This window comes from Silurus aristotelis (assembly GCF_946808225.1).
Source record: "Silurus aristotelis genome assembly, chromosome: 25".
Taxonomy (NCBI): Eukaryota; Metazoa; Chordata; class Actinopteri; order Siluriformes; family Siluridae; genus Silurus; species Silurus aristotelis.
Window position 1 is genome coordinate 13,454,011 of NC_139598.1, and position 18,270 is coordinate 13,472,280.

The following is an 18,270-nucleotide window of genomic DNA, read 5'->3' on the forward strand; positions in this document are numbered from 1 at the left end:
TGTGTGGTGGTCAACTAATTGGATGACCCAGTAGATTCATTCCACCAAAATGAAAAACCAAAATAAAAAAAAAACTCGAGCCAGATGCTGCAGCCTTCAAACATAACCAACCTGGACTCAAACACCCAGAACACACTTTTCCCGCTCTGACTCTTCCTTTTACTGATTAAACACAGGGTTGTCCAGTGACACACAAAAATTCACACACACAATTTTAAGGACCTTTATTCAGGAAAACAGTGACACAATACACTCACTGACTTGTAACTAATCCCAGGCCATGAGCAGCTTTGTTTGATCTTGCACAAACTGTATAGTTACTGTCTTTATCTACAGGTAATCCTCCACTTACGATGAAGATACGTTACAACATTTTTATTTTTTTTACTACCAGCAGGGGGCATACATGGGCGTTTTTAGGACATGCTTTTATAACTAAAATTGCTGTTTGAAACATTTGAAACAGAAAAAAATACACACTAACACCGAGACAACTTTACTCAGTCGATCGCTAGCGAGAGTGAGGCATCTCACAGGGCGAGAGATACGCTTATCCCAGCTGGGCATCTAGCGTATCGTACACCGTACGCTGCTACCTGTGCCTGTTGAGTGAAATGTAAAATATTTTTACAATTTAGACGTATCGGTTCCCTGGTGGTCTAATGGTTAGGATGCAGCGCTCTCACCGCTGCGGCCCAGGTTCGATCAGGGAACCAACCCCAGCCACTCTTAGTGCCGGTCCCAAGCCTGGATAAATGGGGAGGGTTGCGTTAGGAAGGGCATCCAGCGTGTGCCAAATCAAACATGAGGCTGGTCCGCTGGGGCGACCACTAACGGGAGAAGCCGAAAAAAAGAAAGTCGTATCGTCATCGTAAGGTCGAAAAATCTTAAGTCGAACTCATATTAACTCATATTGCACCAGCACACCATGACAAATCCCTTAATTCCTTGATGATTGGAATGTTGCTTATACTCGCAATTGTGTTACGGAACAAGATGTCAGTTACTGTATGTGAGTCGTCTACATCTCTGAATACGGCCCTAAAAACGATTCCCCTCACATCATTGAATGTCATTCTCTGCTCACGTTTTCTCGGAACAGAGCTGACGTGACTCTAATAAACGCAATCTGTAGTCTTATGAGCTGTCAAAAGCATCCATGTGCTGTCTCTTAGACTATAGTGATGACAGTGGATAAATTGTTATGGTTGAATACTAATCAGAAATACCAGCTGAAGCCACCACTTTCTGAGTTAAATAGAGATTTTACCCAACAGCTTCCGAGTGCAGAGTGATGATGTCGAATGCCACATGTGACATGTGGCTATTAAGCCATCAGGAAAAATGAAAATAGTATACTTCTTTTTAATAAAAATGTCATTAATGTTGTGTACTATATGATAAAAGGGCTAATACTGTGGGAATGTCATCTAAGCAGCCAATACATGTGGCTTCTATATGCAGCCCAAAAGAGATTTGTATTCATAATGTCATGTTACAATAGCAACCATACATAAAAGTAAAGTGCAAGATTGTATTAAAGAGGCCACTTCATTTATATTGCGATTAGGATAACCTATAACAATTTCCATTCATCAATATCCAAACCCCAAACAGAACGTCATTAGAAGATAAAGAAATAATAGGCACCCTGAAATTTGTAGCTTGTCCAGCTATAAGTTTTCCATTATGTTAAGCAGTAGAGTATCTACTAGGACTTTTTCTCTGCGTATAATTAGCATTTAAATTATTCGCGCTGAGACGGTCACATTACAGCTACATCGCCATAATCTATTCTTGTTGGTATCGCATAGAAAAAAGAATTATCGGAAAATTTATATAGTGATGACTTCCTATAGTGCGTTTCTTTTCATTCATCTTTTTTGCTTTCGATAGTGATTAAAGACTAAGAAGTCTCTCTAGTCTAAAAGTAAACCAATACATTTGTCATGTGACTAGCCTGGAATCAGTCCACCAATTAGGGATTCTCTTGCTTAGTCAATGTAGAATCAGTAGCCATCCCTTTTCAGGTATTTCATCCATGTACACTGGATCAGATCAAGCATATAGTCAAGCAATCAAACATTGTTGGGAGAAATGGTTGTATGAAAGAAGCTCAGTGGCTTTAATCATGACACTGTCATCAAATACCTCCTTTGGGACAAGTCAAAGAATTTTAGCCTTCCTAGATCCTCCCCTCTGTCAGCTGTAAATACTATTATTGTAAAATGGAAGACCCTAGGAGCAATAACAGCTCTGACATGAAGCAAACTGTGGCCAATAAGTTGGAAGCAACACTAGCAAAACATCAGTACTGCACTTCAGCACTTCTTCCTGAAATGGTTTCCTGTGGCTTTCGACAAACAGATGAAGTGCACCTGTATGGCAGGTGTACAAAGAAGGTATGTACAAGATGAACTCCATGTGGTGTCGAGGTCGCTAAAGGTTGCGGAAGGGGGCTGGGCCACAGCTGAAGTGTGGAGGGGAGTTAAGCGCAGGTGGAATGTTGAGCTGGAGAAAAAGCACAGCTGTACAGGGCTTTGCTGCTGTTCCTGCAGTTCCGTATGAGGAGGAAGCGCGATGAGTCGACATAGTTTTTCCTCACATCTTACATAGAATAATTTTTTTTTACATTGCTATATTGCGAATTTCCCAATGTTTTAAATACAAGTTGCTTTATATGAAAACATTATTGTGGACTTATTTTCTTTCATAATGAACTGGATGGTTTTTTCATATTGTACTGGATTGTACTGGATATTGTTTTGCTTATGGGCTTGATCGTTTCGCCAAGCTGCCTCTCTTGGGCCCTTTAGCAAGGCCCTTAACCCTCTCTGCTCCGGGGGCGCTATATCAACTCTGACTTTGACCCCAGCTTCCTAACGTCGCTGGTATATGTGTAAAAGGATTTCACTGTGCTGTAATGTACATATGACAAGCAAATGCATTTATTCTATGTAGAATATATAAAATTTCTAGACGAATGAAGAAGTCTAAGTTTGTAACAAATGTGTGTTAAAAAAAAAAGAAGTGTGTTTTTCTTCTGAAAAGGATTTAATTACATAAACTCAATTTCGATCAATACATAGAAACAAAGTAAATTTGCTCAAGCATTTCTCCCCATGTTGCTTAAAAAATTAAGACAAATACAGCAACACTTTTTCCACTTGAGATTCTCTGAATTTGCATTGCTAAACTGGTGTTCTATCTTTTAACTTTGTGTTGTTGCTGTTTGACTGAGATCTGTGCTCAATGAGGGCCCTCTTGTGGCCGGAGTTTATGGTAATATGCTACAGGAAACGTTCACTTCAGCTTCCAGCTCCTCTGCGACTGCGTTAGGTTATGCTTTGCACTGCATCTTCTCATTTTCCTACATTTTCTCCAAAAACTGAAAATTGTTAGGGCAGTGAGGATGATTGATATTATAGGTTACTGAAGGTCTCCTCGTTTAGAGCTCAAGGCCACTGGTGCTGCAGCGCTCTGCTGTTACCTAATATCCTGTGAAAATCATCTATCCCTCTCTCCCTTTCTTCACCCCTCTATCTCTTCATCTCTCCCTCTTTTTCTCTTTATCTATCTACAACTTGCTCTCAATCCCTCTCTCTATCAACATCTCTTCCTCTGCCCCTCTCTGCTCATCCATCCATACATTTCCATCCATCACTCTCTCTACCCCCCTCTCCTCATCCCAATCTCCATCTTGTCTCACAATTCCTTTTTACTGCACCCCCTATCCACCCATCATTCTACATCCATCTCTCATCCCTGGTTTTCTATCTATTCCACTCTACCTTTCTGTGTTTCTCCCTTTCTGTCCATTCTTTCACAACTTTACACATCCTTTCCTCCTCTCTCTTCTACATTCTCATTATTTAACAAATCTTTTTCTCTGTCTCTAAATATATATCTCTTGAAACCCCTTTCTGGCTATCAGTTTCTATCCAACCCTTTCTACCCCCCAACATCTCTTTTCTTCCTGCTAATACATGAATTGTGACTAATGACATTTAAATACAAATGTATGACATTTATGACACAGTGGAAATATATTTAACCTGCTCAATATTATATTACATCATATCGCCACATTTGGTGCTTTATATTCCAATTCAATAGCTGGATATTGGATTGTTTTAACTCCCTGGTTGCTTTTAAAGTGTCTTCGACACTTCATATTGCTTCAGACAACAATACACCAGTGCGGTAATGCTGCTATTGTTACCTTTGAGGATAACGCCATCTCTTGCTGTTTCTGTAACATTGCTCTTCTTGGTCAGACTGCTTGTATTTTGCTGATACAAATTTTGACAATAAATGGCACCAAATAAATTTCTATAAACAGAAAATAATAGTATTAGCCTTTTAAAAGGCTTCTCTTGTTGCAAGTGAATGTCCAACACTGTACATGGATCTTGGATTCCACACAGAATGTTTTAACTTCTACATACCTGAAGCTTGTCTTAAATATGGTCTTGCATTTTTGGTCTGTTTTTAGCTTAACATTGCTTTTACTCTAAGTTGCTTACATTTTTTTTTTTTTTTACAACTGAACAATTGTGGGTTAAGGGCCTTGCTCAAGCACCCAGCAGTGGCAGCTTAGTGGTGCTAGGATTTAAACTCACGACTATTTACAAAATAAAGGTTTAAAACAACAGTTTGTGTTTTTTAGGTGTATCGACACTTTACTGTGAGATTATAAGTAGTTGTTGATGTCTTCAAAGTAAATGCCCTATATTTTTTGTATCTTCAGGCATGGTGGACACATTTTCCCAGTATCCCGACTTGCACACTGATTTATTTATTTATTTATTTATTTATTTATTTATTTATTTCTTTCTTTCTTTCTTTCTTTCTTTCTTTCTTTCTTTCTTTCTTTCTTTCTTTCAAGTTAAACATTGTATCAGTGACCAATTGTCCTGTTCCTTTCTTCTATTCGGATCTGCCCGATTCATCCTGATGCCCTACCTCTGGATGGAGTTCTCTCCGATTAGAGACCACTCTGTGCAGTTGAGGATCCCACTTCATGTGGAGTTTGGACATTGGACCTCCTTGAGTGTTTAAAGGCTCTGGCATGGAGAAGCTGGTGTTGGATCTGTGATGATCGCAAATGTTGAGCTATTTTATGAGTTGTTCAGTAGCTCCTAGTTTTATAACCACAAATGACTGTAAAAGACTGTAGAAAGAACATTACTTATAATCTTACATTCCAGTACTCATGTTAGTTCTCACTCTCCAGTGTTCTGTATTGTTTAAAGATTTATAATCACACTCTTGATATCACCCAAATGAGGATGGGTTCCCCTTTTGAGTCTGGTTCCTCTTAAGGTTTCTTCCTCATAACATCTGAGGGAGTTTTTCCTCACCACAGTCCATGGCTGGACATGAGCCATGGCTGCTCATCAGGGATAAATACACACCCTTCACCTTAACTCTTAAAATTCTGTAAAGCTGCTTTGAGACAATGTTTGTTGTAAAAATCACTATAGAAACTTGACTTGACTTGAGGATGGTTCCACATGAACAGCTTAAAGATCCACAGAGTTCCCTTTTGAGTATGGTTCCTTCCAAAGTTTCTTCCTCATGCCACCTCAGGGAGATTCTCCTTGCAACTGTCATTACTGACATGCTCATTAGGGATAAACTTAAAGGCAAGAATATATACATGAATTCAAACGTCATAACCCCTTTTCCTCTTAAAGATGCTTTCTGACAATGGACCTACTCACTAGAGATGCAGACTCATAATTTTCACCGCTTATTAGCAGCTGTAAGTCAGTGGTACCTCTCGTATTCACTGGTCTGGAAATAGCGAACAAACCCTTTCCCGGGCTGAGACAAGCTACCTAGCTTCGGGGTTGGCCGACCTCCTCACGATGTATAGCTTTTCTTCAAAATTTATTTTTAAATATGTCCGAGACCAAATCAATTTCTCTTCCTCCTTAGACACTATAAAGTCTAACTCAGATGTATTCATGTGTGCAGAGCGCTACACGTGTTTTGCCAGTCGAAATTGGCTGTAACAATCTGATTGGGTAAAGAAACAGAGCTATTTATTATGGAGACAATAGTAAAAAAAAAAAGGCCAGCAGAAAAGATTTTGCAGGCAGATTAGATTGACATGGCAGCACATAGAGGCTGAAATCTGATTGGACAAAAAATTTAACATTCACATACACGTACTGGAAGCAATGCGGCCAAGAGAAATTCTACGAAATGAAGAGAATAAACTGTTGGGAATAAATGAATACAATTTCATGGAACAAATATTAGAATTTAGGTTGAAAATGTAGATCAGATCTATCCATCCATCCATCCATCCATCCATCCATCCATTCATTCATCCATCCACAAATAAATGAATTATACAGTTTACTCTGCATTTCTCGCTACATGGCAACTTTCTCAACCGCCAACCGTGTCAGCACGAGCTTAACGTTTGAATGGCCCAATAACCGCGCGTGCCCTCCCCGTCATTCGAACCGTCTGGATGTGGACAAATCATTCGGAAAGTGACGTCATCACGTCGCGTAGTAAATAAACGGAGTGACCGGAAAGAGCGACGAGCTGAAAAATGACTGAAGCTGCTCCAAACTGCCGTGTTTCCGACCCGAGCCACGGACTTGACCGCTTTAAGTTTTTTTATTCTTCATAACCGGAGTTCTTTATCTCCATTAACACTGGATTCCTGTTTTCCCACTACTGCAGTGTGCTGAGCTCAGGTTAACCATGAATGACTAGGGTTAGCATGAAGCTAGCTGCCAGATCAAATTAAATGCTCCAGAGCAGAAATACTCCGCGTATTACTACAGAGAGAATGTATATCATTCAGACATTATACGTTATAAACGCTATTTAAACAAACCCTGGACACACTGGTAACGTTAACCAGCACTGTAGCTGTTTTACTTAGCAAGTTAGCTCGTTAGATAGCGTCCTTTCTTGTGTTGTGATATTTAGAAGGTAGAAACTCCTCCAATTATTATAACAAAATCTCAGTAAGTACACGACAGAGCTGCTCGCTAGCCAGAAGCAGCTATCCCTCGAGTGAGTGGATGAATGAAAGTGCTGAGGCGACTGGAAGCTAAGCTAACTGGCCCGCGGTTTTTGAAGCTTCACCAGGAAGAAACTCGGACATGTCGGATTTAACACGGGACGTTGTGGAGCTGGTTTGGGGGAAACAGGCGAGTAGCAGCGGTGTGTCTGCGTCTCTGTTCCGCAGGTGGACCCAAGGTAACAGCAATCACACTGCTCCCTGTGTGTCCTCCTCCCGTCCATACTGCTCCCTGTGTGTCCTCCTCCCGTCCATACTGCTCCCTGTGTGTCCTCCTCCCGTCCATACTGCTCCCTGTGTGTCCTCCTCCCGTCCATACTGCTCCCTGTGTGTCCTCCTCCCGTCCATACTGCTCCCTGTGTGTCCTCCTCCCGTCCATACTGCTCCCTGTGTGTCCTCCTCCCGTCCATACTGCTCCCTGTGTGTCCTCCTCCCGTCCATACTGCTCCCTGTGTGTCCTCCTCCCGTCCATACTGCTCCCTGTGTGTGTCCTCCTCCCGTCCATACTGCTCCCTGTGTGTGTCCTCCTCCCGTCCATACTGCTCCCTGTGTGTGTCCTCCTCCCGTCCGTACTGCTCCCTGTGTGTGTCCTCCTCCCGTCCGTACTGCTCCCTGTGTGTCCTCCTCCTCTCCGTACTGCTCCCAGTGTGTCCTTTTCCTGTCCATACTGCTCCGTGTGTCCTCCTCCTGTCCATACTGCTCCCTGTGTGTCCTCCTCCTGTCCATACTGCTCCCTGTGTGTCCTCCTCCTGTCCATACTGCTCCCTGTGTGTCCTCCTCCTGTCCATACTGCTCCCTGTGTCCTCCTCCTGCCCATACTGCTCCCTGTGTGTCCTCCCCTTTCTGCTTATACTTCTCTTTGTGTGTTCTCCTCCTGTCCATACTTCTCCCTGTGTGTCCTCCTCCTTCTGCCTACACTGCTCCCTGTGTGTCCTCCTCCTGTCCATACTGCTCCCTGTGTGTCCTACATCTGTCTGTCTGTCCCTCTCAGTGTTCTCTCAACATGGTAACTCCCCTACACCTACACGCATGTATTCAGCCAGTCAGGAGCTTTAATAATAAATGTCAAACATAATGGCAATAACGAAATTTTAAATCTTGGTAACTATGATTGTGTTTTGTCTGTTGACCTCAGATGAGTAGGTTTGCGTATTTATGAACTTTGCAGACTTTATAGCTAAAATGGTCACTTTTTACAACTGGTGGAGCAGATGGAGTCTCAGGAGGTACATATATTGAACATTGAGGCCTGATGCTTATAAAAGCAGAGCACTGAACGAGATTCTGATAAAAAATGGTTTGCAATTCTGACTTACTTCTTGTAAACATCCAACATTTTTGGTGCATCCACCGTTAATCATGTTGTGGGCCTGAGGTTTGGAGCTGTTGGTGTATGAGCGAGGCTCCTCTGCATCTACTGTCGTGTCCCTTCTTCCCCAGAGCTGATTGTTAGACAGGGATTTCTCCAGGGATCTGAGGCTCAGTTTAATACCATGTGATTCTATCGATTGTAGCCCATTTACTTTTCAATGAGTAGAGAGAAGGCAAACTTACTTTCTTTCTTTTTAATGCAGCTAAAACGGGCTTCCATATGAATTTTCTCTTCGCCCCCCTCTGTTTTCTCCCAGTTCTTCCCTTTTTTTTTTATTCTGCAGCATCTTCTCCCTGTCCAGAGCGATCCAGTGTTTAGCAGGTGGTGCATCAGTAATAAAGGCCCGCAGGGAAACGCAGTGCTTCGCGTGTAGTTCAATGGACTAAACAAACGAAATAATTTGTCTCGATTGTATTTTTTATATTTAATACTCAAATTACTCGAGGTACTCGAGTTCAGTCCTATTCCATGCATCCGTTTTATCACCTCCTTGGACCCATCCAATATAGCTACTTTTTTGAATGAGAAACTAGCTTTAGAAACATGACGGTAAGATCAGGGATATTCTGTCTCCTCCCCAGTTATCCGCTCAAAATATAATGTCGTATATGCAGAATGCGTTGGAACAGGAGATTCGCTGCATGCTGTGCAGCAGGTCTGTGATGCGACCATGTCCACATGGACCAGGATCTCCTCTTGTGGAATCCATGCTGTAAATAATTAGCCTGAAAGCAGCTGAATATTAATGTTGTGTTTTCGCTAATGTTGTCAGTTTGCAAACTGCACCGCTCACGTGATGATCATCAAACCGCAAAATCCCATGAACCGTTTCTTTCTGCATGCAGTAGCTCTGAAATTCACTATACAGCATCCCTGTATAGTGAATTTCAATTGGGTGTGAGTGGGAAGTAAATGGATTTCTAATAAATTCTTTCCTCTTTTTTCCTGCAGGTTTTGTCTTCAGCGAGACAGAGCACAGCGCACTGGAGCAGTTTGAAGGTGGACCATGTGCTGTGATTGCACCTGTGCAGGTTATTTATGTAGTTTGAACATTTAATAGTGTAATGGAAATGTTTTTTTCTTATTCTGTAAAGGCTGTAAGCATTCGTATCGATTCGGGAAAAAAAAGGTTGAGGCATGCATCGTGCAAATTTGATCGTCTTTGGTGATGAAGTGGTGCAACAAAGGTTCATATTAGTTTGAAATTTTGGGACATTCAGGAAAGTCGGAAGAAGTTTTTGTGCCCACTGATAAATTTCTCTGGTATAAATGCTCACCCATGCAGAAACATTACAATACGTACAATAATAAAACTTTGTCTGGGCTTTTTTCTTTTTCTGGTCTATAGCTGACCAGTTTCTTTACTGACCAGAGCAGAAGCTGATGGTATTCTTTTATCCAGTCCTCCTTTAAACTGCATATCAGCTCACCATGTTTGTAAAAGTGATGATCAGTTAATGTGTAAAATAGATCAGAGTTGTTTTTTTTTTTTTTTTTAATACTCCAGCTAGCCATCTACTACCAATATTTGACCACCGTGCCCTGGTCAAAGCCGTCAAGATCACATTTCCCCAACTTTGATGTTTGATGTGAAGATCAAATGAAGCTCCTGACCCGTATCTGCATGACTTGTGCATTGTTCTGCTTCCACTTGATTCATTGACTGGATAATTTCATGAATGTGTGGCTGTACAGAGCAAAATTCAAATCTCACCAAGTGAAGGGTTTTCCTGATGATCCATTCAGACACCAGGGTACATATTCATGAAGCTTTTAAATATAAATGTCACCTAAATTAGATTTTAATCCTAAAATTTTATCTGCTAATGTTTCTCTGTAAGGGTAATTCTTAAAGGACTAAATCTGTGGGGGGGAAATAACATTGCTTTCTGAACTACTTTAGTGCCATAGTATCACATATTATGTAATGCAGTACTAATGGAGATCATAGTTTACACACACCCTGTTACTTGGTCACATGAACTCTGCACCTGTGTACAAAAGGAAAACTATAAATGTACAACACAGTAAATGCCCTCTTCTGAACAGCTGCTATTTGCTTAGCCATTGCCTGTCAATCGTGGTAGTGAATAGTGATCAACTGTTCGGACTGAACCCACACAAGGTGTTAAAAACCCAGCTAAGTTATAAAAGTGGTCGTGACTAGCTCTGTTCTAGCGTTGTCTCTTTCACTGAATGTCCTCCCTCAGATTCCCGAATTCTCAATGCACGATGTGGCAAATGTAAAAAAAAAAAAAAATAAATGATGATGAGCATGCACTTGATCGACCTGTGGTCCTGCCTCGCCTTTTTTCAGTCATGGAGATGATGGGCTGTTCCACTGTGAAGACTGTTTACTTTATCTCAGGGTTGTACCCGTACACCCAAATGTCTTTACTAGTAATGATCCTCGACATGAAGTACAAGTCATCCATGGCACCTTGGTGTTCCTTCTGCTCCTGGGTCAGCAGCCTGGAGATGACCTTGGCAGCAACACTGCACATGTTCAAATCACAAGTAAAGATTACCTGGATAGTTTCGAAAATGGCAGGGGGTTGGGGGTTGAGCTCGTTGAAGGTGTTCCTGATCTCTCGTGTTCCCGTCATGTTCTTTCGCGCCTAAAGCTCGCGTGCCCCTCAGAACACCTTGAACGACTCATTTCAGCAACTTGCTCCGTGGCAGATTTGCCCAATTTCACATCAGAATTTTACGTTTGCTCTTTGTTCTGCCTTGCTGTGCATGATGAAATCCCAGACGTGGTGACGCACGTGGCCTGAATTGCACCAGTTATACACTTCTGACGTACACAGAACAATGTCTTTTGGCACACTGACTCATGTAGGTCGGTGCTCCCTGTGACTGTGTGTGCAACTTTGTGCTGCTATCTGTTGGCATGCTACAAAACATTTTAATACAACCTCGTATGAAAACCCCACAGCATAAGATTATAGCATCTAGTAAGATTGCCACATGGTAGAGAGCAGCATTTGGTTGCTGTGAGGCAGAAGAAAAGTAGCTAAACATTGAAGGAACATATTAAGATAATGTATTACAGCAAATTTACAACAGAAACAAAACGAATCATGTTTCTACAGCTTGAAAATAACAATTTATTGTTAATAAGAAGATTATCCCCTGTTACATGGCCAGGGATCCCCAAATTCCGGGCCTCGGGCCAGTACCATTTCGCACAGGAAGAATAAAACCAATTAAAAATTTTCAAATATAATTTTTTGAATAAAAGATTGCTCCCGCCTTTGCTAGGTTTTTTTTTCTTTCTTTTTTTGATAAAAACGAAGCTTCTATATTATGGTCAGTTGAATTACTTTGCCATTATATATGTGATAATCGTTATGTCATGCACGTTATTGTGTCCACGTGTCTGGAAAAATTGTCGTGTGAAACTTGTCTAAAATAAGTAAAAAAAAAATAAAAAAAGTGGGGACATCATTTCTGTCTAATAAACTCCATGTGACAGGTTTTTTTTATCACACTCGTTTATACCAGTATGTAAAAAGGGGATAGAAAACAGAAAGACATGCTGTTTGTTGATAAAAATGGATTCTTGGAGAGCAGATGTTCATCACCTAAGTCTTATATGCGGATTTGCCTTTTACTTGTAGGCATTCCTGCTGAAGAACATCCTATTCAACATGGAGGGCTTAAACTGGAGAAATATCTCTGGTATGTGCAAAGAATTTTAGCAGTTTTCCAAATCATTTTCAGATTTCCTGATGTTGTATAATATGTAGGTTTATAATCTTTTCCTGTTTCTATAGACAAGATGCACCAGTGTGTTTATAAATCTGTTTAACGCTGTGAAATATATCAGAACACATTCTAATATATATTTAATGTTATACGGTTTGATTAAACAGATGTTCCAAAAATATGACATTGTTATTATATTGCAGCGTTTAAAAAAAAAAAAAAAAAAAAGGAGGAAAACTATTTTACATTTATGAAAATTATTGAAAGAAATTAGGGGGGGGAAAAAAAAAAGGAAAACAAAAAAATAAATAAAGGGAGTGGTGGCTCCAGGGGTTAAGGCGCTGGGTTGCTGATCGGAAGGTCTGGGGTTCGAGCCCCGGTATCGCCAGGCTGCCACTGTTGGGCCCTTAAGCAAGGCCCCTAACCCTCTATGCTCCGGGGGTCCCTTACGAGGGAAATATCAAGGTCCGTGACGTCGGAGTGACATGGGGCCGCCTTCCTGTGGGCTCACCACCTGCAGGAGGGACCGTAAGGGACAGTGCTGTGAGGATTGGGCAGCAGTCGAAGGCGGGGTATGCCTGCTTAGATTGCTGCCACCGCGACCCGAATTACGGATAAGCGGGAGAAAATGAATGAATGAAAAATAAATACATTTTAATAAATAGATTTTTTTTTTTTAATGTTTTAAAGCCTTTAAAACTTTTTTTTATATATATATATATATATATATATACACAAAAATGTTATAGAAGCATATTGTTGTGATGTATTTTATCATAATATTGCTATTATATTGCTAAGGCCCAATACAGATGTACATTTTTTTTTTTTTTTTTTACTATTTCTATTTTTTAGTACTATTGTTTACATGCTAAAATAATTTGATTGTCACATTGTAGAGTAATTGTGTTGCTCAGCCTTACAGTTGAAATCGGTATGTTGTTTAGAGGAGGAGCAGCGCTTGGCCCTGTGCTCCACTCTTACTGAGATTCTGGTGTCTGCCTGCATTGGGAAGACCCACAGCTTTTGCCTGGCCACATGGGCTCCCTCTAAGTCCACAGACGAGAACAGGGACATCACTGAAGACCACACAGAACCCGAATCCAGTCAGAACACGCACACCCAGCAGCAGCAGCAGTCCAGTAAGAGTCTGACTCCTTAATATTGTAATAATGATTGGAATATTTGGTTCGGATTGATTTGGACCGTAAAAAATGTGTATAAAAATATCAGAACCCCTGTCCCATTGTTAGTTCGACACCAGTCATTGTGAAATAATTGTTCCAGCATTTTTTAAGAAGAAAAAAGACACGTAACATGTCCTGTGAGCTTTGATTGTATTTTGCCTGTTTGTATGCAGAACGTCTTTGAAGGAGGTAATACCATTTAACAGCTAAACGAGCGATTGAGAGAGATTGTTTTCAGCTATGCAGGATTACAGCCTGCCAAATAGTCAGTAGTGCTTATGATGTGTGAAGCCTCTTGCCATCACTTGCAGTGGGAATACATCCACATGTTGTGTCTGTGAAGATCTTCAGTCATCCAGGTGACTGAGAAGGTGCTGGAAGTTAGGTGCTGGAAGTTGTGTCCAGGTGCTGGAAGTTGTGTCCAGGTGCTGGAAGTTGTGTCCAGGTGCTGGAAGTTGTGTCCAGGTGCTGGAAGTTGTGTCCAGGTGCTGGAAGTTGTGTCCAGGTGCTGGAAGTTGTGTCCAGGTGCTGGAAGTTGTGTCCAGGTGCTGGAAGTTGTGTCCAGGTGCTGGAAGTTGTGTCCAGGTGCTGGAAGTTGTGTCCAGGTGCTGGAAGTTGTGTCCAGGTGCTGGAAGTTGTGTCCAGGTGCTGGAAGTTGTGTCCAGGTGCTGGAAGTTGTGTCCAGGTGCTGGAAGTTGTGTCCAGGTGCTGGAAGTTGTGTCCAGGTGCTGGAAGTTGTGTCCAGGTGCTGGAAGTTGTGTCCAGGTGCTGGAAGTTGTGTCCAGGTGCTGGAAGTTGTGTCCAGGTGCTGGAAGTTGTCATGTCAACTGGACTATTTGGTCTGATAGAAACATTTCACTACTCATCCGAGCAGCTCCTTTAGTTGACAAGACCCAAGAAGCAACATATCCAATTTTTTATTTCTGTAGTATTGTCTCTTGAGAAAATATAATGCAATGGTTGTTGAAATGTGAGGGGTGTAGTCACTATTGTGAGATACTGTACATCTTGTGGAATCTTGCCAACTTCCCTGAAGAAGCTGCTCGGATGAGTAGTGAAACATTTCGATCCAGCAAGATAGAAGTAATCAGTAGAAGCACAATGTATTAAAATTGCCTGTGTGTGTGTGTGTGTGTGTGTGTGTGTGTGTGTGTGTGTGTGTGTGTGTGTGTGTGTGTGTGTGTGTGTGTGTGTGTGTGTGTGTGTGTGTGTGTGTGTGTGTGTGTGTGTGTGTGTGTGTGTGTGTGTGTGTGTTCAAGCAAATATTAATACAAATCCCAGCATTAAAAGCAAGTGTGTAGGGGGGAGAAACCTGGTCTGAAATTTGAAATCCTAATGTGCTTTTGTTTAATTTATCTGGATATTTCTGTGAAACGTGTTTGTGTTTTTGCTGTGTTTGTGTATGTAGCTGCTTTGGCTGCTGAGGAGTTTGGCTTTGAGCGGTTTCACAGCATGGTACAGTAAGTGCACATTGTTAACTCTACTAAAAACACACTAGGCAAAAGCTAAAAAAAAAAAAATCAATTTTTAACAACTTGCACAATAATCTTATCATATAATAATCAAATGTTATTTTTTTCACAGACCTTAACAGTGATAAGTATTTTTTTTTATAGTGGATAAATGTTAGTGTTGTAAACCGTATTACAAGAGAAACTCTGTGACATGCTGTTAACTTTATTGACCATTTTTATAAAAGAACAGTCATGTTTAATGCATTATATAAAACAAAAACGCTGAAGCGGATGCCCATTGGTTCAGTGGTGAATGGAAGAAAGAAAAATCATAACCACTATGTATGTATTCAGTTAATGGCTATTTTATTGATCCTGTGTATTTTGTTTGTTTTGCAGTAAAAGGACACTAAAGACCGCCGCTGAGCTTAAGGAGATAATCATATCACTGTATGACACTTGGAGGAATAAATTCGGTGTCTTGCTCTTCCTTTATTCTGTAATACTAACAAAGGTAAGATAGACGTTCCAGAGTCTGTAATCTCCATATGTATGTGTTGCTTTTGTGCCTTTAAAGCTGTGATTGTATTGTGTAGGATTCCTTTAGTGTGTGTGTTTTGTGTACTAAAAATATTTTTTCTTTTAACTACAGGGTATTGAGAATATAAAGAATGAAATAGAGGACACCTCAGAGCCACTCATTGACCCTGTGTATGGTCATGGCAGGTATGATTTGACTTTTACAGTTATTTTCTCTATTATTGCAGGTTTTAGCGGGGGAAAAAAACAATAAAAATTAATTGTGTGCAATGAGTTATCGGTCCACTAGAGGGCCAGAAAAGAAAATAGAAAACTTACTAATACAGTGTTAATAGGTGGTAAATGATGTTAAATAGTTTAGTTTCCAGTGAATTTTCCGATTTGTCTTGGGAAGAAAAAATTTGTCAAAGGCTAGGGTAGAAAGACTTGATGTGAGAAGTGGAAAAGGAGAATAGCCAGACTGGATTGAGCTAAAGCAAGCCAAAAAGTCATTCATTACACTTGTGTTGAGCAGAAAATCGTCTCAGAAAGCACAGGTACATTATTTTCCATTATTATTATTATTATTATTATTATTATTATTGCTTATTTATTCATTTATTTATTCTAAATCCATTTCCTCATATTAACCATTTTGTTTTCAAATTTTTTATTTGTATTGTTGCCAATAATTTTTTTTCTACCGATTTAGAGATTAACCAGTGTTTTGTTTATTGTAAAGTCCTTGCTTAAGTGATTTTAACTCACTTTCTGATCAGAAGGCCGAAAAAAGGCTTTAACTGCTGCGCAACTATTTACCGTTCAATTACACAGTGGTCGTCTTCTCTTTCTTTCTCTTTTTCATACTCTTCACTTTTGTCTGTTTCTGTAGTCAAAGTCTGATCAACCTGCTTGTGACGGGACACGCAGTGTCAAATGTTTGGGATGGAGACAGAGAATGCTCTGGAATGAGTAAGCATGTCTGTTGCTTCTACACTTTTCCACTAGGTGGCAGTGTTACATTTTAGTTCTATTAGATTGCACTTGCTGATCTTTCTCTCTGTTGTTGATGATAGTAAACTACAAAATTATCATTAACTAAGATGTTAGTTTGAAGTTATAGATTAAAAGGCTTTTTCCTTTTTGTCTACAGAGCTGTATGGGATCCATGAACAGGCTAGCGTTGGCTTTCTCACACTAATGGAATCGCTCCGATACTGCAAGGTATTCACACACAAACGCACGTGATTGGGTGTGTTGTGGACGCAGGTCCTGATGACTTGTCGCAGGGTTCCTATAATAAATTGGCATCCCGTTCATGGTACAAGAAAGAAAGATGCTTTAATGCTTGTTACATGCACTTTTCAGAACAGTGAAATGAATTCTTCAGTTAGGAAGCTGGGATCAAAGTGCAGTGTCAGCCATGAGCACAGAGCACAGAGGGTTAAAGGCCTTGCTCAAGGGGCCTAAAAGTGGCAGCTTGGCAATACAGGGGCTTAAGCCCCCCTACCTTCTGATAAGTAAGCCAGAGCCTTAACCACAATTGCTGAGAATGAACACTATTTTGTGTTGTTGTAGGTGACAATTCTGAGGCAGAAATCCATCACTACAGGAAGATCCTCTGGGACTTCTGTGAAAAGTTGTACTTTTATTGATTTGAGCAGTGGTTGAAGTATACAAACCATGTACTTGAGTAAAAATGGAGGTACACCATGTAAAATATCACTCCAGAAAAAAAATGCTTCTTGACTTGAAATGTACTTAAATATTCAAAGTAATATTTATTATGGCTATAATGTTCCTATTATCATTTTTGTCACAAGACTTTCGCTCAGCTCGGTTTATGTGAAAAGACTCTGTTACTCGACACACACCGATCTATTAATAGAATGATGTAAACGAATCAAACACTGATTGGTATCTATTAAAATGATTGAGCCCATTTATTCCTTTTAAAATGTCCTGCTTGCTGTTGAACTAACACTGTACTGTATGTTGGGGATAAGTAGATACCACAAATCGTCAATCGAAACCAGTTCAAAGCGGAGCGCACACTCGACCCTGAACCTACTTAAGTACAGTAACGAATCACATTTCCTGTGTTACTGTCCACCACTGGTTTTGAGTAACTGTACAATCTCTTTGGGACCCCGAAACCCAAAATACCATCAAGCCGTATTAAAATTAATATCCACTCTGTAAAAGTGTCTCTCTTCGGACTGACGTCAGCTTATTTGTGCCGCTTGTGCAGTTGCAGTGTTCCTTTTTTATTTCAGTGACCTCCAAACCAAAATAACGGCCTTAACGAACGCCCTGGATTTTACACGCGCATCAACCGTGCTCTAACTGACATGCACACAAATATGTATGTGCTTCAGGGTTTTTGGTTAGAACGCCGAGATTGTATTCTGCGGACAGCAAAAAATGACCCGAATTCCTTTGCACCGTATTCAAATCACATGGGTTTAAGAGAATAACGGAAAAATAACGAGAATACCAGACCCAGGCCTTTAATATCAATTAGAAACGTATGACTTATTGATTTTGTTAACAGTAGACTCCATGCTATAAAATTTGTCAACGGTGTCAGTTTTGAGACATTGTAAACTACTCTCGAGTACATGAATGGTGAGTAAGGCGATCAGATTGCAGTTAGATGGGGAAAAAGTAGGCATATATTACATTTCTCTCGTATAAAAGCTTTTTGGACAGGGTTCGATAAAGTATTCAAACAAAAAATAAACATCCTCTATGTCAATCTGTCAAGGCTCATTGAAACAAATGGTAGGTCTAGTTTTTGAATGCGTTTTCCCAGAGGATTTGTGCTGTTGACCAGGTTGTTCAACTCCCAACTCTAAAAAGTTGCAACTGTCGGGTCCTCGAGAGTGCAACTTAACCCTCATTTGTTTAAAGACGCTCGAGGCAAATTTGGAGCTCTAGCAGATAATTAGGTTCCATACAACAGCATTGCATGTT

At 40.5% G+C, this 18,270-nt stretch overlaps 1 protein-coding gene across 1 annotated transcript in view; it reads left to right on the forward strand.

Moving 5' to 3' along the window:
• Nucleotides 1–6,476: 6,476 nt before the first annotated feature.
• Nucleotides 6,477–18,270, forward strand: part of mindy3 (MINDY lysine 48 deubiquitinase 3) — a 55,176-nt gene continuing 43,382 nt past the window's right edge. The window contains exons 1-9 of the mRNA XM_083529355.1: nt 6,477–7,230; nt 9,375–9,454; nt 12,047–12,107; nt 13,082–13,276; nt 14,730–14,781; nt 15,175–15,289; nt 15,428–15,501; nt 16,187–16,266; nt 16,448–16,518. Coding sequence (XP_083385481.1) covers nt 7,134–7,230; nt 9,375–9,454; nt 12,047–12,107; nt 13,082–13,276; nt 14,730–14,781; nt 15,175–15,289; nt 15,428–15,501; nt 16,187–16,266; nt 16,448–16,518 — 825 coding nt within the window. The 5' untranslated portion in view covers nt 6,477–7,133. The remainder of the gene's footprint in view (nt 7,231–9,374; nt 9,455–12,046; nt 12,108–13,081; nt 13,277–14,729; nt 14,782–15,174; nt 15,290–15,427; nt 15,502–16,186; nt 16,267–16,447; nt 16,519–18,270) is intronic.